Here is a 23,014-nt window from a genome sequence, read left to right as displayed (position 1 = left end):
TCAATGTATACCTTTAGAAAATTTTTTAAACAGATTCTATATTTATGAATCTTTTAAATTGTTCTGAAATGCTGTATTATAAATACCTTTGATTTACTGGTTTATTTGAACGCTGCTGCGAAGGCTATTAGTTATAGGTCATTTAGTAATTAAATTAAATTTTATAGCTGCAGCTAGGGAGCGCGAGCGTTTTAAAAGTGAAATATGAAACTGGGTGTTTGACTCATATTCATGCGCAGGCGAGCTCATATTCTAAGGAAGTTCGACTTAATAAAGGCCATCGTGATTTAATGCCAATTTCTCGGTGCATCTAACGGTGGTTACCTCGAGGATAGTCGAGAAACTCCGGTGCCGAAAACTCGTTTTAACATCTGCGATAAGGAACTGAATTCGTTACATTGCATAGAAAATTGTTGATGATGGTGAATGATCGATATTAAGATTATTGTTCTGAGTTGAAAAATATCTATGTATAATTCCGATCAATTTATCAGTCTCTAAAAAATACAGTTATATTAAGCTTAAACTTAATAATTAATATTAAACTTAATAGAAGAGATGAAATATAATAGAGTAAACATAGTGAAAAATGCTTAGATAAAAATTGACAACGGTCCTTGTTTACAAATATCAAACTATAAATTGTATTTGTGAATTTCGTATATGAACCTTTGATTGCGTATAAAGATGGGTCTAATCAACCAAATTTAAATGATTTATATATGAAATAGGGGTAGAAGAAACCAACAAAGAGATTGGTTTTTGAGTTTTTGATGCCAATATGTTCAGTGTTCTAAAATGTCGAAATATTGCATTAAAATCGCATGTCCGTATGTATGTATGTGCAGATTTGATGTCCGTGATTGCTCTAACTTCCGTAAATATTGAAATATCGGGCTGTTTTTTTTTAATCGATAGAGTATCATTCAAAGAAGGTTGGTATTGAATTTGGCGATGATCGGTAAAGGGTTGCTTTTTTAAAAAAATTTTGTATTTTTTTAGAAATGTCCATGGTTGCTCTAACTTCCGCAAATTTGAAGATATCGATCATATATGAAATAGGGGTAGAAAAGACCGAAATAAAAATTGTATTTTGAGTTTTCGATGCCAATGTGTTGCTTATAAATTATATATTTATGCAACCGTAAATTTTATTCATGCACCAATTGTTGGTTATTAATTAATAATTTCTTGCATTAGTCATGTAGTTTACTCGATTTAATTTGACATTAAATAAGGCAAATTTAGTTTATTCAAATAGTTTTTTTTTACAGTGTATATACTCTTTAATGTTTATTTAATATTGTTACTGTAATACTACAGCTTTGTATGAACCTTTTTTATTCGCGAATCAACAAATCCACGTATTCTTTTTTAATCTACAGACCATCGAAAGTTTGATTGTGAAACTAATAATTTATAATTAATTTGTTTCAGAATATCCAGCAGCAGTGACGGCGGAAATAGTCGATGTTAACATGAACTCGTTGGACGGCACGACAGGAAAGCCATTAGATGTCGATCTGCCACCAACTCTGCCGATGACCTTCGGCACGGAAAATTCAACATCGGTTTCGGCGCAATCAGGATCCACAGCTCTGATGCCCTGTGTTGTCCACAATCTAGGAGAGGGCACGGTAAGGGCTTATTGAAACACGTAATTCGTTGATTGATGCATGTGAAACTGGTACACAATTAAATACGCGTGGGCAACACTCCATTGTTTATATTATCCTGCAAATGAAATAAAATCTGTCACGTTATATACATATACATATATATATATATATATATATATATATACAAATATAAAATATAAAAATATAAATATATCTATATATAATTAAATAAAATTTTATTTAATTATATAGTATATTTATAATGTATGTAGTACCTACATATATAAAATGTAATTATAGAATCGGATTAAATATTTACATTTTTTATTTGTTCCTCTAAAAAAATAAAAATTTCTTGATTTTTCGTTTCGTTAATGCTGCACGTGCTAATTGAACGATTAATAGTTGTCGAATAGGGCATAACCATATGGCCACCAATATTCTGTAATTATAGCACAAACGAGCTTTCTCTGTAACTGGTATTATCGTCACGAGCTATATTCATTAATTATAACCGATTTTGTGATAATCAGTGTCATCATACGATAGAAAATCAAATTTTCGTTCAAAGCATGAATAATATGAGTGTTAACTAATGAAAATAGATGAAATACCGTAACTGTTAACTGGTAGCATTTAATTTGATATAGTAAGTTTGCAGGCAATAGAAATAAATTTATGGTGAATTACACTAGCAGTAAGAGCGTTTCATTTTCCACGTAAATTGTTGATTATTTATTTGAATATTAGGTTCTACAGGCGCTTTTCACTTTTTTACTTTACGTGAAAGTATCGCGAAAGTGCCAGTCGTCAACATCGATAGAATGGAATAGTTGGGGCGGATATCAGTATAGCCAAGCGTCGATATCGATGTAAAGTCGTGGCGACACAAAATCACAATTGGGTCAATAGTGATGCACTGTGGTAAATTCAACATCGACGATAAAACGAACATTATTCTCGATGCTTTGCGCTGACATAAATCGCGAAATTTTTTTCCTTGAAAGTTCTCAAGGGGAGTCCCAAAGCCGCCTGTGATACGGACTTTTTAAAAATACTAGGAACCCCTTAACGCCATGTAATTAATGAAAGAATGTAAGCCCGCTGTCAACAATATCAGAATTTCGTAAACCCTTTGAATAAAGTCCACTCGATATATATTATTGCTTCACTGCGCGCCATTGCACGTTCCTTTCTTAGTTGATCCCGAGACAAAGTAGCGTTACGCTTATTTGCACCTTAATTATGCAGGACGAACCGGAGCGACGGAGCAACGTCCTCACAATTGCACAAAGTAAAAGCATTAGTGTTATCTAATTTTCGGCACGACGAGATAACAGCGGGAATAAACAAGATTTCGTCAGTCCGGGGAAATTTTCAGCTTCACCGCTCCTTTTTACGAATCTTAATAGCGGAATGATAATTTTTTTTAGAATCGATGCGACAGCGCCGGGTAAATCACTTTGCCCGGTTTTGCAGATAAGAAAGATACGTATACAACGAACAGTAGTTTCGTCGGAGAGATAGTTTATACAGAAAATTAAATATACATTTTTTTGTGCCGATATGATGGTACACGTATATATAAGTTGTGACTTTTACTAATGCTGGAATATACATTTTCTGTCCTTTTGTTCTTCCATATTGTTCTTTGATATTGTATATTTAATTATCTTTCCAATGTATGTTATTTTTAAAAATTAAACAAAATGGTAGGTGAACAAATAAAGTAAAATGTAACATCAGGAATATTAATAAATTAATATATAAAATAAAATTCTCCCTCTGTGTGCATAGGGCCTTTAGGAGGTTTCAGTAATCGGATTTATTTCAGGCTGACAGGTGATTAGCCCATCGCGCAGGAATATTAATGTATCACAATTAATTATACATCTTTTGCGACACATTTTATTACATAATGTAACGTTTAACTATATAATGTAATTGATTAAATTAATTTTAACTACTTGCTCAAATGTAGCTTATTTCTTCGCAATATTACATTTATCCAAAAATTAATACATGTAATGTTATACTCAAGTCGCATTAAATATTTATATACTTGTTTAAAATATTTCGTATATAATACTTTGTATTGTACAATTTGTATGCGTTAGACGCCACTTTGTACCTAAATCGAGTCGCTTATTTGGCAAGTTGTGTAAGTCCAGTTTTGAAACATCATGAATTTCAATGAGACGCGAATATGAACCGACACGTGACGCGCGCCGATCATAGCTAGGTTTTCGAAACTGAAGTCATACCATCGCCGAAATGGATTGGTAACACTCGGGATGTCGATACGCCATTAGATAACACGCTGATATCTACGAGACGTAACGAGATTGCGCGAAATAATAAAACAGACCCGAATGCATTTAGTACAATTTAACGCAGCACGCGCATAAAATTCTGCGGTGTAATCTCGCCTCTTCTCGGAAGAACGCAATTCGTGGCGAGAGAATTAATGCGGCGATTACAAGTTTAAAGCGCTGTTTAATTAATCCGATGTTTTCACAACTGCGTTCACAACTGCCTTTCTTATGCGCGGGCGGCGTCGCGACTTTACGATGTACCTATATCCTCTACGTAGAGCGCGCGGCCGCGCGAGAATTCCTCTCTACTCTCGTGGTTAACGTTGTTATCAAGTTTGTTTTCTTTGTTTACCGCACAATAACTTTGCTCGCGCGTGTATCAACGCAAAAGTTTTTCTTCGCGGAGGAAAGCGGCGACGCCGCCGCGGATTTACGTGTCCCGAGTCCGCGTACCGAGATCGTCCAGAGAATAGAAAAATCCTTCGCGCGTGGAAAACGTGCGAATACAATCGGGAAGTCTCTGTTATTAAAACACCGAAAGCACCACCGATGTTGTTTCAGCAGGATGGATGTCAGCGTACAGCCTGTCATAACTTAATACAACTGGCATTTGCCCGCCGCAATGTTGCGCTGATTTAACATGCGACGCAAACACGGAGCAATACAATCAAATAGAGTTTAATGAACCATTTAATGAACCTATTGCTTGTTCAACTTCATTCACCACTACACATGCACGCGTCAAAGTTGGATAACACGACGTAGAGTATTAATTATCAACTATGTATAGTCGCCAATTTATCGATCCATAAAAATTAATACAAAACCTCGCCAACATGAAGCTCGCTATTCAAAACATTTCCGCTCGTATAAAAAGAATAATTATATTTCATCTTTTATTGTCGCAGATTTTTATCTTTGCTGCACATCATTTATTATAAACTAAAAAATGGATATTTTTAAATTATTAACCATATTCTTATGCACAAACTTTATTTTATGACAATCCTTTCTCATAGTTTTACGGATTTAATAAGATTCTTGATTTCCTAGAAGGATGCTTTAAAAAATGGTGTCGCGCGGAAGAATGCAATCCACTTTCGTGTACGACGTTTGACCATTTCCAGAATCTCAAGAATTTAATTAATTAATTTGCAGCGTCCTCGTGGTTGGATCTTATTAGAAATAGTTCCTTTTGCTTTCTAGGAGAAGATGTAGTTACAGAGCTAGGCGCCAAATTGCCGCGCGACCAAAATTCCAAACTGCAATATATTGCATTAACGCAACGATAAATTTAAAGCGTCATTTAATTAATTCCATTTTCGCGGCGTTTTACTCTCTATTATTATGTATTCGCCGCGTCACATATGTAAGTATCGTAAGTGCCGATGCTGTTACACGCGAATAACGTGAAAAATGGCGCGTAAATATTTCTCCGCTCTTCTAATTCGGGAGGATAATGTCGGAGTGAAGTTCTTTGGAGCTTACGTACGCGCGTACGTCGAGAAGATACCTAAGAAAAATACATTGGAGTGTTTTATAAGTAAAGACAAATAACGGTCGGAACTGGTGTTTACATAGTATCAAAATTTCCGACGCGAAAGAGATAAATCCGAGACGCATTTGTTACAAAACGGAATTAAATATATTGTTTTTTTTGCATGTTTTGTGTTTGTTATTAATTAATAACACATTGCGGATGGATAACGAGATATTTCGCGTTTCATATTTCATCGTGACGAGATATCTCGCATTTTTTATTTATTAATCTAGAGTAGTTATTACTCAGTAACATAACAGTGATTTTTAACTGCAAACCATAAGTAACTTAACTCTTTGACTGTCAATGACGCGAAAGAAAAAAACTGGCAGTACTCTTCATGACAGAAAAATCAGCACATTCAAAAAAAGATACTTTTAACGGAACAATTAGAACAGGGCTCTATATACTTTTGGGGTCGCTGAATTCAAATCTGAAATCAAAATTGCGAAATTAAAAATGGCAGATCTAATATAATGGACCAAAAATGCAAAAAATTGTTTGATTTGCATAAAAATTTATATTAAAAACTGCTGATTTAAAATGTAAAATAAAAATTTAAGAATTAAAAATGGCAAATTTAATATAATGAGCAAAAATATTCAAAATATGGTTTAATTACATAAAAAGTTTTGAGGGATTTTTGAAGCCACTGATCCTGTTTTTTAAATTAAAATTTGTTAATATGACGGTCAAACAGTTTAATATCGCTCGGTTTGCATAAAAATTAATTTATAAGAATTTTTATAAATTTTTCCGCCATTTAAATTTTAAAATTTTTACCTCAGATTTAGATTGATTCGGCGACTCAAAAAACTCTTAGAAAGCACCTTTTTTATAGTTGCATTAACTCTTTTGTTAAAAGCATTTTTGTCTGTAAGCATTTTTTTCACCTAACAGCCAAGGTAAAAATATTTGACGCAAAAAATGATTTACTGGATATAGTTAGTAATAAAATGTCTGGTTCGCAATGTGTTGAAAATGTGTAAATCAACACTGAGAAAAAAAAATTTATTTAGATTGTGGCCAAGAGTTTATTTACTTAATATAATACCTACACATATTTATTTAGAATTAAATATTTTTATTTAAATTAAGTAAAAATATTTAATTCTAAATAAATATGTGTATTATATTAAATAAATAAGGTCTTGGCAACAATCTACATAAATAATTTTTTTGATCTAAATATTTTTTTTTCAGTGAATCTGGAGATCTGAACATCGCCATCTTTTGACAACTTAACTTAGCGATGGATACTCTCTTCTTGACATTGCACGAATTTACTCTTAAAGATAGAAGCACACTGTTACCACACTTATATAAGCTTTCATTTCTTCGCGTGACATTTTGCCGAACAGATGTGACAGGTTACAATAACATTCTAAAATTGACATAAAAAGTAGGCAATTAAATGAACGCGTAATTTACATATCAAACGACGAAGATTTAAGTGAAACATGTCACTGCTAAACGCGACATATTGGCACGGAAGTATTAAAATCGGGTAGGTATAAATTGCGAGGCGCGTATTGCCCCGAAAAAGGGGGTGATTGGAATCGTTCACGCGGCATCTCGTTTGTCAGTTATGCGGCCGTTCGCTATCGTTCTCGCTGTTCCTCGGGCGATGTTCCGGAAGTTATTACGGAATTATTACGCCCTTCCCACGAGCGCTCGAGAATAATTGGCGCGTTATAGGACAGAGGAGAGCACAGGCGCGCGTGAGTCAAACGGACGGCAGGTGGAAATCGATATAGAGGGACGGCCTCGTCGAACGACTCACTCGGTTGTTATACCTACCCCGGGTAGTCGTTGTCCGATACTACATGTGCATCGTTTCGCGAACATATAAGATTTTATCGCCGCAAACTGGAGCGAACGAGATGGCGGCGGGGCAACGCACCGAGGGAAACGCCGAGAGCTCACAAAGAGAATCGAGAGATGGACCGTGATAATAAGGGCGCGTGCTTTTCCATTTCATCGAATTGATATTTCAGAGGAAAATTAGATTTACGTGCCGTAACTCGCCGGCGATCACGGCGCGGCGACGCGACGGCATTTACCGCGCTATATATGTTTGTGCGAGAGAACCTCGTGCATACGTTTACAGTCACGGTAGACGTGAATTATGATGCGGCGTATGGATAACAATGAAGATAATAAATGATCTATCGTGTCCAGGAAAGGATATTCCCGCGGTGCAACTAAAACTTTCTTCTTTCTACCAAATAATGCCGTTGCCACGATCGACAAAATCATTCCGTGGAGTGAAAAATATCTGGCAAAATTGTTCTGCCAGATATTTCGTCCAAGCAGCGAGATCTGGTTATATTTCTACACTTTAGAGATAAAGGATCGTATCTCCAGTTTTTTTCCAGTCAAAATGGAGTTGATATAGGAAAGTGCATATTTCGGATCAGATCTTAATTCGGATCAGATCTTAATTCGGATCAGCAAAGGACCCTGCACAAAACCAATAGAAAAGTGGTCCCAGTCAAATTGGCTGAAGTTTTAGTATGATGAAGTTCAGACTGTCCTGATCAAAAGTCTCAATGGCTGCAAGTTCAGAAAATGCTCAGTTTCCGAGATACTTGGTCTCAAAGTGTTGAAATCGACCTGACGATGACGGTTCATGAATGAAAAAGCCCTATTTTCAAAGTTTTGCAACACGTCTGAAGGTTTTTCTGATATGTATCAGACAGTTTTAGGATGGTCAGCAGTTTGAAGATATACATGCATTTTTATTTAGGTATTTATATATTAATTTATATATTTTATATATTAATATATTCATATATATAAGTGTGTATGGCAACGATGTATGAATGGTAATATCTAAAAGTACGTTTTTTTGTAGCAGAAGAACCTTCATACGTGTTGAAAAGGTTTGAAAATAGGGCTTTTTCATTCATAAACCGTTATAGTCCAGAAGCTAGCGGAATTTTAGGTGACTGATTTTCTTACGCCTGAAATTTTTTCCACGAGTTATTATGGTCATGTGTGCCAAATGTAGACAGGTGGCAGAGTCTGTCCGCGGGACATAGAGCGAACAGAATTTTTGTAACTTGTATTAATTTCCAAAGACATTGACTGATTTCATTACAGTTGATTTTTTTACAGTTGATTATTTAAACCATTTCAACAAGAAAAAATGAGTTGTCTGACAAAAAAGTTGGGACATGACCCGTGTCTGCCATTTGGAATTGGTAATTTTTTCTTTGACTCTTGACTGATTTTTTTACAGCTGAATTTTATTTTACAGTTTAATAATATATTAAGGATGAAGTATATAACCTTGTCCGACAAGTTTAGTGGGACAGAACCGCTCTCTGACGTCTTTGTTATGTTAATTAATCATTAATGTTTGACTAATTTTCTTACAACTAATTTTTATGGTGTACTTTTAAAATGCCAACAGAAAGACATTGATATATTCGTCCGACATTTTGAGTGGGACAACACGATATAAAAGCAGAAAAATCTTATACGCGGCTTAACAGAATACAGTTTCTCAGTCAAAATGCCGCTGAAAAGTCCAATAATAATAGTCACAGCATTATCATTGCTAGAGAGCTAACATGTCCCAATATTTTCATCAGACACGTGTGAAAATCGAAAGTATATAAAATTTCAAAGAATTTGACAACTTTGTCCGACAGAAATACTCCAGTAAATAGTATCACATGTCCAATAATAATAATCACAACATTATTTTTGTCAGAGAGCAAATATGTCCCACTATTTTCATCAGACACGAGTGAATATCGTTAGTATATAAAATTCCAAAGAATTTGACCACTTTGTCCAACAGAAATACTCCAGTAAATAATATCACATGTCCAATAATAATATTTACAATATTATTATTGTCAGAGAGCAAATATGTCCCACTATTTTCATCAGACACGAGTGAATATCGATAGTATATACAATTTCGAACAATTTGACCACTTTGTCCGACAGAAATACTCCAGTAAATAATATCACATGTCCGATAATCATATTTTCAACATTATTTTTGTCAGAGAGCAAATATGTCCCGATATTTTCGTCAAACACGTGTGAAAATTAAAAATATATAAAATTTCGAACAATTTGACCCCTTTGTCCGACATAAATACTTCAGTCATTAATTGATGATTAATTAACATAACAAAGACGTCAGAGAGCGGTTCTGTCCCACTAAAATTGTCGGACAAGGTTATATACTTCATTCTTAATATATTATTAAACTGTAAAATAAAATTCAGCTGTAAGAAAATCAGTCAAGAGTCAAAGAAAAAATTACCAATTCCAAATGGCAGACACGGGTCATGTCCCAACTTTTTTGTCGGACAACTCATTTTTTCTTGTTGAAATGGTTTAAATAATCAACTGTAAAAAAATCAGCTGTAATGAAATCAGTCAATGTCTTTGGAAATTAATACAAGTTACAAAAATTCTGTTCGCTCTATGTCCCGCGGACAGACTCTGCCACCTGTCTACATTTTGCAGACATGACAATAATAACTCGTGGAAAAAATTTCAGGCGTAAGAAAATCAGTCACCTAAAATTCCGCTAGCTCCTGGACTTTGAGACCAAGTATCTCGGAAACTGGGCATTTTCTGAACTTGCAGCCATTGAGACTTTTGATCAGGATACATACACACACACACACACACACACAGTCTGAACTTTATCATACTAAAACTTCAGCCAATTTGACTGCGGCCACTTTTCTATTAGTTTTGTGCGGGGTCCTTTGAAATGCCTTTCTAGCCGACTGTATTTATCACATGTGGATTTTTTTCGCTATCGTCTATAGCTGTCCCTTATAGCTACAGACAATTAGTGAAAAAATCCACATATGATAGGGACTCGGCTAGAGAGTCATTTCAAATTTGCTGATCCAAATTATGCACTTTATCTTAGTTTTCAATATAACAGGAGCTTAAATTGTATAATGGTGAAGCGTCTTATATCTATTATTACTAGTTTCTGAGATACAATGTTTAGAAAAAGTCGTATTGAACATTTTTATAGTGCCTAGTTTTTAAACCAGGTACAGCGTGTATTGGCAGTTGCACTATCAAACATACCAGTTGAATTACTTTAATAAATCAAGTTGCTATTTTTATTTTACATCTAAAAAAATTATCTCTCTATTTAAAACCTTAAACTTTGTTTTCTGGAAATGTTCAAAATGGACATATACGATCTTTTATTTTAAGATACAAGTTTATATTATACAGTCCGAAATTCGAACGGATCAAGATTTGTCACAAAATATAAACGATGGAATTTCTAGGAAAATTTATAGGATCCAAATATTATAGGTACATGTATATAGGACAAATTATAGGTAAACTTCAAAAAGGGTCAACTTAAAATAAATTTAAAAGCTTCTTGCGGAGTTGTTCGACGATGTTGTTAGGCGAACGATGCACGATATAAGCTGAACACACTAGTGCAATAAGACGAGCACGAACGATGACGATGATAAGAGTATACGGCGGAATATCGATGTTTCCAACGGAGATTTAAATTCGCGTTAACGGTGAAACTCGGACGCGTCGAATTCATCGTAAGTTGTAAGCTCGCATGGCTCTCGCTCTCTCGCACCACACTTGCCCCCTCGCGCGTCACTCTTTTTTTCTCTGTTCGAGCGAACGGAAGTAACGATGTTACCATTCCGAGTGGTAGAGCTGGTAGGTTGCGGAAATACAATCACGGCTGAGCGAACTGGGTCGCACCGCCAACCTTTTTATCCGTAATTTACAGCAATATTTGGAATTCGTTCAAGGGAGATGAACGCGTCCCGGCATAAATCTAATTATAACGGGGTCGGGCTAGATTGCGGAGCTCCGCAACTCGGAGGCGTCCCGATATGAAAATGCACGGACACGCGGGGCTCCTCTCGCCGTGTGTCGGCGGCGATCTTAATGAAGTGCGATTGCGTGTATTTTCGCCGGCCGGATACAAAAGACGTCAAAAGATCGCACGGTATACGATAAATTAAGCGGCGTCGGTAATTTATGAAATTCCGCGATTACAGCTGTGTCGAGGCTCGGATCTGGGAGGATAAATGGAAGGGGGTGTAATGGTTGTGCATTCACCCGCGCGAGCGAAGATGCACTAATGTTTCGGAGTTTCTCGTATATTGATTACATAATACATGCTAAGTACGCGTTATAAGGTAACTTATTTGTTTGAAATTTAATATTTTAATCTTTTCTTTATTGAGATTTAATCGTATGTCGAACGGCGTTTATTATGAAAGATACACGAGTGAGTTTTTACTTTATATATAAGGATGATTATTTTAGATACAAATATTATTATTTAATTTGTATACGCTCCTTTCATGGGATACTTGATAAATTTTTACATGCTTGTGTATATATATATTTTATTTATTTGTTTTTTATTTTGTTATGCACTTGTAAAATAGCGCTCTATTATTTTATGGCTTATATTTTTCTTTGTTTTATATATTTCAGTTTTTATAAAAAAAGATTCTATTTGTGAAAATAGGTATATATTTCATGTAAGTTTATTTCATTAAAATTAAGGAAGAAAGAATGTGAATAAGAATTGGTTTTTCTTTAAAAGAATAAAAATAAATAAAGTGGTTGTAAAAATTGGAAAATAAACAAGAAAATGTCGAAATATGTAAAATAAACTTAAAGTTACAACGTGGTCTGGGCCATTCCATATGCAAGAGATGACCTATTTGACGTTACCGTTTTAGGAGACGTTGAATATTGAATGGAAAGATATCTACTAGATTTTTGTGATTGCATAAGTTCAGTAGGCCAATACACTTATAATAAAATGTGTGCCCTATTACTTTCTTTATTAAAAGTTATCCAGAATTATTAAAACTTCCTTCAATTTGAAAGATTCAGGTCACTGCAAAAGTAAAGAGTCAATTTCTTCCTTAATTTTTTGAAAGTCATATGCGTATACATTTGTCTTTATTGTACATAGAAATTGCAATTAGATAATCCGTTAAATTAACAAGCAATGTGTGTGTTTTTCTCAAAACTGCATTTTTCTAAACAATGGCTTGTTAGATAACCTAACTGAAAAATTTTTTAACCGGATTGATATGCATATTTTTATATATTCTTTATCTGATAACGTTTTATCGATGAAATAATCAATTTTTTTTTATTGACAATATAGTCAATTTTTTGTGACATTTTAGTTCTACAAGTGTGTAAGCATGTTATTTTGTTATTTTGACAAACTTTAAGATTCTCTTACGTGTAGATAACTATGAATATAAAGAATAAGAAAGAAAATTGAGTTTGTTATATTTCAGATTAATTATTATTTGAGGTTGAATTAGTGCCACCACTTAATTAAAATTCTTTTATTAACATTATTTTAACGTTTTTATCAATAACTTTAATATTTTGATTTTTGTATAAAATGTTATGCTATTAATAATATAAGTTTTTAATATTAAAACACAGAAATATGTTTTAATGGTTAAAAAAAAAGATATTAAATTGACCTACTTTCCAACTCATTATTACAGTAATCTAATTATATAATCTTTTAACAAACTACTATGTTTTTGTGAAATAAGAACATATCAAAGTTTGAAAAATAAGCTTGTATAATTTTATTTCAGCGCGTACAAATGAATAAAAAAATAATACCCAATAATGATAACAAGTAGAAAAAGAGATAGAAGAAATATAGTATATCGCTCAAAGTATCGCATTACTTAGGAAAGGGAAGTCGTTACTTTAATGAAGAAAGACGTACATAAATGTTATAAAACTTTATATTAGTGCTGTTACTTTATGTTTTGATAGGAATACTTTGGAAAAAGGAACATAGATTTTAATGATTTAATTGCGTTGTTTTATATTATCGTTGACGATATGAAACAACGCAATTAAATCATTAAAATAAATAATAAATGCTATAAATTTTTATTTTAGTACTATTATTTTATGCTTTGATAGGAATACTTTGAGATAAAAATGATCTTAATGATTTAATTGAATAAATATTATTGACGATAATTATTCAACGTTAATTAAATCTTTAAAATCTTTGTTTTTTTTCTTAAAGTATATCTATCAAAGCATAAAATAACAGTACTAAATTAACCATTAAATGCCACACCTCTCAAGAATCTCATAAATAACATGAGGGGTCTAAAAGACCCCAGCATGAAAAATGTCTCCTTACTCATTGATTTTTTTATCTTTAGTTATGAAAATTTTTTTCAATGTTGTTTAAGGCTTAGAAAAGAGAATAAAATGCTTATATTGTTAAAATTTCAATTTCAACATAGTATAAAAAATTAAGTAAACTGAGTACTGCTAAGTGTACAAACGGGTAGGTCAATCACTCAACTATCATCAATGGGAGCATGAGCTCCATTTTTGAGCTCCATTTCAAGAACATTTGAAAATATATCATTGTAAAGGGTCTGGGGTCCGCTGGACCCCAGGGGGCATTTAAGGGTTAAAAATAACTTTTATAACATTTATGTATGTCTTCCTTCATTAAAGTAACGACTTCCCTTTTTATAAGCGATAAAATACTTTTGATCGGTACTGTACATTAATACCGAAATAGTAAGAAAAAAACTATCACAATTTCTTTTCTCAGAGTACGGATACTCGATATACTTTACTGAATCTGTATGAAGCATTGCGCGTATTATTTGCAAAGAGTTGAAAATACTAAAAGACTCGAAACGTACGTATCTATCCGAACGAGCGAGAAAAAAGTATGAAACAATTATTCGAGCGATGCACATGTATTCTGTTCGACATACGCGTTTATGTGTATGTAGAGCATCGTTGCATCAAACATAATCTTCCGTCTCGTCACTGCGCATTGAAAGAGAGCGCGACCGATTTATAAAAAAAAAAGAGAAGTCGCATAACGACTCATCTATTTTCTTTTCCTGTCCCTTCCGCTCATTTCTCGTTTATTAATACCACGCTGTGGAGCACTGTCAAGAAACATGTGTACCTAGGCGCCATTAAAATATTCAAATCAAAGCGAACGCCACGGCTTTTGTGCCGCGCGCATCTCTCGTTCTCGATGCTTCCTCCCTTTTCACTCTTTTTTTCTCACACACACCCACACACTCGTTCCCTCCCTCTCTCTCGAAAAGTCGATTTTCATTTCGTTTCTTCGAGACCTCGTGATTTTTTCCTACAAGTAATCTGCGAAAGTGTAGTGACATCGTCGCAACGGTGATGTGTGCGATGTGTAATTCGTTATGCGAGAAGGTATTTTTGCGGTGGCGAGTGATTGACGGATATGGAGGGGGGGAGGGGAAAATAAAACGATGAGACGAGAGAGACAGTCGCGTATGCGGTTGAAACTCTTTGGGAATCGCTAACGACCTGTGTCCCGGTAATTGGGCCGCCGCACGAGGAACCGTCTCTGCGCGTGAGAGCAACGCGCGGGGCGTCGAGGGGGGTGGTCGGGGCGTTGGCGCTGGATACGCCGTTCCGAACGCTATCCAACCGTATCCGGATATCGCTCAATAAGCGTGAACCGCTTATGGCACGGCGAGAGACGCGCTCTCCGTGGTGGGTAGATAAACATGTATCGGTCCCGAAGGCATTCGGTATTCGGTATAGGTGCGAGCGCGCGCACCTGCTCGCGTGCGCATCCATAAAGACGGTGGCGTCGTCTCGAAAAATCGCGACCAACCGAGTATGGGAATAATGCGCGTGACTTCCGGGGAATTTTAACTCCACGTGGGGAGAAAGGAGGTATAGCGTATCGGATGTGCAGCAGGTGCACATCTCTTGCCAGGCAGATGAAATCGCGTGCGGTCGCGCGCGCTCGTTTTCGTGTTATCTTTGTCACGTCACATTTTCTCTGGAAGTTAAATAACGGATATTATCAACAAATTTGCACGAGCATCATGCGTGCAGAGCTTATACCCGACATAATTATTTATTCATTGATTTATTTATGCAGCTATTTTGAAATCAGTCACTCTTGTAGCCTTGTTGATATTATATTTTAAATATCAATGAACAAGATGCCTTTTATTGTCTTTATTCATTTAGCGCGATTCGTTTATTAACTTTCAATACTTTTATTATTTGTACATATTTAGTCTTTTATTATTTTACACATTGTACAACATTTAATTAAATCCATAAATTCAAATAAAATAATTTTAATTCTTTATAAATTTATTTGCACAATTTTCATTTATTATATAAATAGAGATTTTGTAAATATATTCGGTATTCCTTGTTCGATCAATATTTACATTTCTGTTGCGTCGCTTATTGAAATACATCACGAGTCTCGGAGAACATAAATCGATGTCGCAGGTGACAGCCAGGTAATTTCTTTTATGGAGAAGTTTCCGGGAGGGGGGAGGGCAACGCGGGTAGAGGCATCGCGGATTTTGAAGATGGACAACGGGAACTCGTGCCATGAACCGGAATCACGCGTGGACCGTTGCGTTGCACATAAATTGTACATGCACGATCGATGCAGCCGATACTTTCAGAGTCTAGAGTAAGACTTGCCCGTCTCGTCCTGTCTGCGCGCGCGCGCGCGCGCATGTATGAGGCACGATGGCTACACGAAAAATCGCGTAGAGGAAGCGTGACGGGGTCGGATGTTGGATATATTCGACGTGAATTTCTACTGCCACGCGCGACGAGCGTATGTGTGGCATAACGTGAGAACTGACAAATACCGCGCGAGTGCAGTGGATTGCAAGATCTGGCGAAATTTCTGGGTGGCGACCGACCTTCGGTCCGGAGTAAGATATCTGAAATAGCAGTAAATCGCAGCGCGCGACTATAAATCAATTTGCACGTTTTGCGTTGCCAACGCTGCCATTATCGCGAGGCGTTTGTTCCTCGAACGAAAATATATCGTTTATATTTTTGCAATAGTAATTGTTGGAATATTTCTACGTAAAAAAAAAAAAAAAAAATTATGTAGCTAATTATATTTTATTTGTTGCCGTTGTTTGTTTATTGTTTTTTCATTATTTTCCTAATTATTCTTGACTTTGTTCACGTAATTTCTTTTTTTATTAATTACGATTTGTTTTATTAATTACAAGTTGTTTTTTTTATGACAATTTACTAACAACATGTAATAAAATAAAAGTAATGGAAGCTGATATGCTGACAAAAAATTCACGCTTTTTTTCATAAATTGATATAAGTGATCGATATTGATATAAGTGATAGATCACTTATATATATTATTGTAAACGCACGTTTTACATTAACCTGATATCATCCGCAAGTAAATGCGATACCGTTATTCATGTGTGAAATGCACACGATGCATTTTATACATAAATAATGCATTCAAATTTTACACTCCGAGGAAGCTCACATACGCGTGAAATTACAGTCGCATCCATCACCGCCGCCATGTATCTCAAAATGCATCGGTATAATGAAAATGTTCGAAAATAAAATTCAAACAAATGCGTCAAGGAAAAGAAAAAAAGAAGGAAAGTGATATGCTAGGACAATGAAATATCAACGCGATGATTTCTCCGATACTGGAACGGTCTTAGGGAGAGGACCGAGGTGATTTTGCAATTCACATACCGTGGACACGTTGGGATATCTCCATAAGTATTCGTCCGTTTTCCGCGCGCATTTGCATCCGTATCGCATACAAACAGATAAAGTTGTGTCGTGCTTGCTCGCGCGTATGCATATATCGCGAGCATTACTCGAAAACTCGCGAACTGATCCGCGCGCGCGCGTGAGAGAGAGAGAGAGAGAGAGAGAAAGAGAGAGAGAGATGGAGAAGGAGAAATAGAGAGCGGAAGAGATAAAGCACGGAAACACACAAACGTACGAGCGGCAACCGCGTAAAATGCACGTGCACCGTGTACGGAAGTACAGCCTTGCGCGTAGATATAAATAAATGTAATAAATAAATAACGATTGCGCGGGGCGGAGTCCCCCCTCCCCATGTAGCACAAAAAGTCGAAACGACATTGCTGAGTGCATAATGTGTTGAATATTGAGGTATAAATATCTTTCTAACGTTGAATCTAAGTTGATATTTTTTATATTGATTTTTTATGTTGATACAACATTGAAACAACATTGAACAAATTATTAATTTTTTTACGCTAGTACGCAACAACGCCGCTATGCGGCGCATAATGGTAAGACTAACTCGTAAGTAAATTTGAGTTGGGAGCGAATACCTATAAGCAGGCGAAACAAAATCGCGATATCCGCGGACCCGACGCTTCTTTTAGATCTAGACTTTATAATCTAGAACTAGCTTGATGTGTGATCCGTGCTTCGCTACGGTAACAAACAACACATTTTACCCCTTTTTACCTTAGGGATCACGAAGTTCTAAAAATTCTTTCTTAGGGTGCTTACGTCATGGAAGGATATTTACCGTCTTTTATTATACTCCCCGAATTTCATGTTTCTATATAGGTTTAGGGGTTGAGCTGGGCGTTGATGAGTCAGTCAGTCAGGACATTTATTCTATATATATATATATATATATATATATATATATAGATAAATGTAAATCTAGAATTTATAAAATTATTATTATATAATAAAGTTAAAAGTTACAGTAAAATGGCGTCTTTCGTCTCTGCAAGCAGCCTAGATGCTGCAAAATGAGAGGAGCAACATTGCAATATTGCAGATGTTGCAATGCAATGTTTTTGAGATGTGATTCAACGTTTTTGTGCTGTATGGACCTGTATTTGATAGTTGCCTTCAATCTGCGGCGTCGATTATTCGCTGATCATCGCGAGAGTAATCGCGTCGACGAAAAACTGCGCGGGAGAGAAGAAATTAAGGAAAAAAAAAGAGATTTTCCACGAAAGGCGGATGACCGACGTATGCGCTTCCTCAAAGGGACGCTTTTATTGGCACCGGTCGAGCTCCGTAGGATCGATCTAATTTGATCGAGCGCCGCGCATTCGGCGGAGCTCCCGGGGCAATGACTGCGCAGTTAATCCATTTTTTTCTTAACTGTCGACTTTTTTTGTCAATAGCGCACCGGTAATTTTGCGCGCGTAAGTCCGTAGGCATTCATCGATGGCGATCGGAAAATCGATCTGGCGCAGTCATGAAAAATGCAACTACAGACCCGAAATGTACGTTCTCTGCATAGTGGTATTAAATATATTGCGAACGCGTATACTTGTGTACTTACACGTATGTACATACACGTTCGTGCCTATTGGAATTTGTGCACGTGCGTGCGTCTCATACGTTGACTAACGTAATGCGTTTCGGAGTAGTAGCTGCGCGTTTTACTATTTTAATGCAATACCATTTTTAATAATAAATTTATTATGGCCTTCCATGTGTCTCTATTAATTAATCACATTTACGCAAGTCGTAACTCAAGCTTAATATCACAACATTTAATATAATCTGTTAAATTGAAGCACATTTATACTTATAAGCCACAAACAATGATAATTTTTCGAGCAAGGTGCTAGACCATATTAATATTTATTTTATTCCTTTTTCCCCCCTTGTATTTTTATTTCAAAGCTCTTCAGTAGCACAAAAAAATATAAAAATAAATAAAATGCTGATCATGTACCGCAAGTTACCATCGGGATGTATTTTTCTTCTCTCTCTTTTTTTTGCGTCTCACTGTAAAGGACGGTATTTGCATTTTCGAATTTTAAGTAAAACTATATAATACAGCACACTGCAAGCACCGGTTGGCCAAAAAGTAGAACGGCCGGGTGCAGCATGAAATGCATAAATCATGGTGCATCGTGATTTAAGAGTGATCTGCAAAAAAAATGGCACTCTTGGATATGCAAACATATTATTTGCATCTAGTCAATGAGTCACAGGCCGCACACACATATACGCGAACGCGGCGCACGCGTACGCAACGAGAAAAAGAATTTACAGCTCGACGGAATGCATATTTCATTGTGGAGCATGAGATAAGTGCACTCGGCTAAAAGAAAAAAAAATGTGTAGCGGAACGAAAGCGCTAATGAAAATTAATCTTAAATAAGAAAGTGTATTAAAAATTGCTGCAGAGTAAGGAGGAAAATTCACAAAGCGGAGCGTAATTATCGCCCATTTATATCGGCGATAAAATTGGTCCTTTAACGTTTAATGAAGTGTCACGTAACGCTGTTAAGTGAGACCTGAACCTTACGTCTGCCATCGACTATTATTTGAAGTACGGGGCACACATTTTCATAGAAGTACATTCCACATACATTATGCTTCTTTATTCCCCGAGAAACCTGTCCGAGGGAGAAATTACTCCGAGGGAGAATTGGGGAGATAACGGGGAGAGCGTTATTATATAGCTAAGCAGCGCGTTACAAACACGGCGTCTTGTATATTTATTACGCTACTTTGAGAGTGAAGGGAAAAAAGTATAACAAACGCGGCAAGAGAAATTGATTCCGTGACGGATTACGTAATTTTTAATTAATGATTTTATTATTGTGCACGCGACTACCTGCAACGCGAGCGAAAATCATTTATATAATTAATTGGTGATTGTCTGATCTGCTCATTTTATAATATTGTTATGGTTTACTAAGTTTTTAGCAACGATAATTAATTGCGTTTAATAGAATATTAAATCGCAGTGATATCATTGTGTAATGAATTACAGTATTGACATCATTACTAATTAATTCGTGAGGCAATAAACTAACAATTCCTGAATAAAATCATATTACGTAATATAAGAGATAAATTTTGGAATGAATAATATAATAATGCAACGAAATGATTTTGGAAATAAAATATTTCAATTATTATATACGTAAAACAATATTTAACAGAGACTATTCTTTTCTAATTCAGTTGATAACTAATATTTAATATAATTTAAGCAATAAAAGTTTCGGTTAAAAAATTGGTGCTAAGATTTCTAAGACCAATTATTTGTAATTTTTATCTTTAAATGGAACTTTTAAATAGAAAATATTTTACAATTATGTTATAATCTATGGTAAAAATTTCTTTTTACTAATACTTTTATCGCTTTATATATTTATTAGTAACTAGAGTTATAACTGGTCGCGCTGCAAAAAAAGTCCTCTCTGAAATGCACGCTCGATTGGAAACCAATCGAATTTAAAGTCGGGTTAAGAAGAAGCGAGTCACCATTACTGTTAACAGCGCGTGCTAAATACATTCCGCCGTTTCTGCCACCTGTAATGTGTATATTTATCACGATACTTCGCGGGAACAAAGGAGAGAATAGCTACGCTCCTGTATACACACCGGAACGGATTCCGTTAACCGATGTGCGGTGGTACAAGCGGGTAGATCGATTTCAATTGGTTGATTGTGTTATGCATTCTCGGATTTCCTTCATGAACGCGACGAGTTAATTTATTTTATTCCCCCGTAACTATCCGGGTCTTCGCTATGCAGCGCGGTACCTCGAGTTCGTTCTTTCAACGCATCATATACGCCGGCCGTTATGAAGGAATCAGATATAGGCCGGCGAGAAATTATGTAACAAAGGATCGGGACGCACGGATAATTCCCTCCTCGTGTATTGCCACTATGCGATTATTTTTGGATCCATCGGTTCGCGATGCGTTCATCAACCGAATGGACGATGAAATCGATTAGAGTGTGTGGGGCGTGGTTTTCAATCCCTTCGCGTGTCGTCGCTGCCGGTGTCTGCTCTCCGCATCTTTCCTTATACTTTATTTCTCTGGTGAATTCCTTCGGAAATAAATATCCGCTGTCCTATAACGGGGAAATATGTACCGGGGACGGATGACATGATATTTGTTTTACCGCGGCGCGGCGCTCGCGCCCCGAAAGGTCGGGATAGAAAAGGGTGGGGCGAAAACGAAAGAGAGATTGTATCTGGAAGCTGTAAAGTGCAAGGGTATTTATCACTTTGCTAAAGCAGCTTAATGATCCGTGGGAGCTCCTACCGAATGGTATCCTCCTGCGCGCGTAGCGTAGCTATTCCACCGTCTAGGAGACATTAACATGCCAAGCGCCACTTGCAGATAAAATATTTACGGAATGATAGAACGCTTTTAATCGAAAACTTTGTAATAATGCCGTAGGGAGTGGTTCCAATTGTTTGCAGAAAATACAAATATTTTCACCGGGTATATAATGTTAAAAAGGATTTGATAACAATGTTCATTATGTTTCTTTCAGAGATTATAAAGGACGAAATTTAAAGCCACCGCTATTCATAGGCTATACGGCGTAAGGAGCTTTTGCCTCTCTTTAAACGGAACAACAATTATCCGTATCCTGATTATCTGTAATGCCAATTAACGGAATTTCCTCAATTAAGGAATATGAAGATTTTACGGTTTTCGAAGCGAATTCTCTCTTATTTTGTTAACTTAAGCCTGATTGTATTTTTCTTAATAAAATTTGGAAAATACTAAACATTTTTTTTTACATTTTATAAATTATAACTTTGGAATAAATATGTGTAGTGTTTTTAATGTAACAGTAATGCACTAATTGTATTGTAATTATCTTTATGCAACACGTGCATGGAAAGTGCCCCATTACGCACGCTACGCGTGCGTGATAGACCACTTTCCAGGCACTTGCAACATAAAATAGGGAGTGTAAGCCGTGTGTAAAGATGAAAATTCCCGGGTGCGGTTACCTCACTCGCCTTCGGCTCGTGCGTAAACTCCACACCCGGGAATTTTCATCTTACCTCACTTGTTACACAAATAACTATTATATCACACAGTGCATTATATAACAAAGTGCGTGGAAAGTGGCCCATTACGCGCGCGCCATCTGTGCGACAAATAGCCAATTCCATACACGAGTCAAAACAGTGCGGTAATGTAACATTCGGCCATCCGTCGCACAGATGACGCGCGCACAATAATGGGCTACTTTCTACGCACTTTGTTATATAAAATAGGGTGTGTAACACGTGCGGGTTGAGAATTGGACACGCGTGCGGGTGATCGCACTCGCCTTCGGCTCGTGCGTCCACTCCGCACCCGTGTCCAATTCTCAACTTCCCGCACTTGTGACACAAATAACTATTTCTTATGGAAGAGAGAGATTTTTTAGTTTTTTTTATTCAATCTAATTAGTCCAGAGGAATTCTCTTAAACAATTTGATCAGCGCTTCATATATTTATGTGAAAAGATCTGTCTTTATATATATAAGATACTCTATGAAATTTCTTAAGGCGAGAAAGATTGAAAGCACCGTGTAATAAGCTCTGAAGGCGCTATCAATAATTCTCCCTTCAAGCGCGAATAAAATTGCAGCCGGTGGCTATGTAATACCCTTTTCGCGAATGCATCGCATAAGGCGGACATGGCACGTTCGCGTTTGATACGCTTTCCACGGAACGTGCATCACGTTTGACGCGTTAAGCGCGTCTCGATTACTTACTACATCATCGATTCATATCGTTGTCGTTGCCGGGATTTGCCGTAAGCTGCTTTAAATTTCCGCGACGACGCGCGCTGGCTGCCTGGCTCCCTCCGTCATTGAGCCTCGCGGAACCCCCTCTTCCCTTCCTCCTATCTCTCTCTCTCTCTCTCTCTCTCTCTCTCTCTCTCTCTCTCTCTCT

At 36.2% G+C, this 23,014-nt stretch overlaps 1 protein-coding gene across 2 annotated transcripts in view; it reads left to right on the top strand.

Moving 5' to 3' along the window:
- The window catches only part of LOC112468015 (lachesin-like), a 152,081-nt gene that overhangs the window by 100,769 nt on the left and 28,298 nt on the right, over positions 1 to 23,014 (top strand). Inside the window, exon 3 of one of the 2 annotated variants that reach the window (XM_025037005.1) lies at positions 1,438 to 1,637. In XM_025037005.1, coding sequence (XP_024892773.1) covers positions 1,438 to 1,637 — 200 coding nt within the window. Of the gene's footprint in view, positions 1 to 1,437; positions 1,638 to 15,980; positions 16,232 to 23,014 lie in introns of those variants that run through there. The other variant, XM_025037006.1, reaches the window with a different exon arrangement.

Source organism: Temnothorax curvispinosus, unplaced genomic scaffold (genome assembly GCF_003070985.1).
Source record: "Temnothorax curvispinosus isolate PA1 unplaced genomic scaffold, ASM307098v1 QBEX01017991.1, whole genome shotgun sequence".
NCBI classification, from domain to species: Eukaryota; Metazoa; Arthropoda; class Insecta; order Hymenoptera; family Formicidae; genus Temnothorax; species Temnothorax curvispinosus.
The sequence above is the reverse complement of the archived record's forward strand: the minus strand, read 5'-3'. Positions and strand labels throughout refer to the sequence as shown.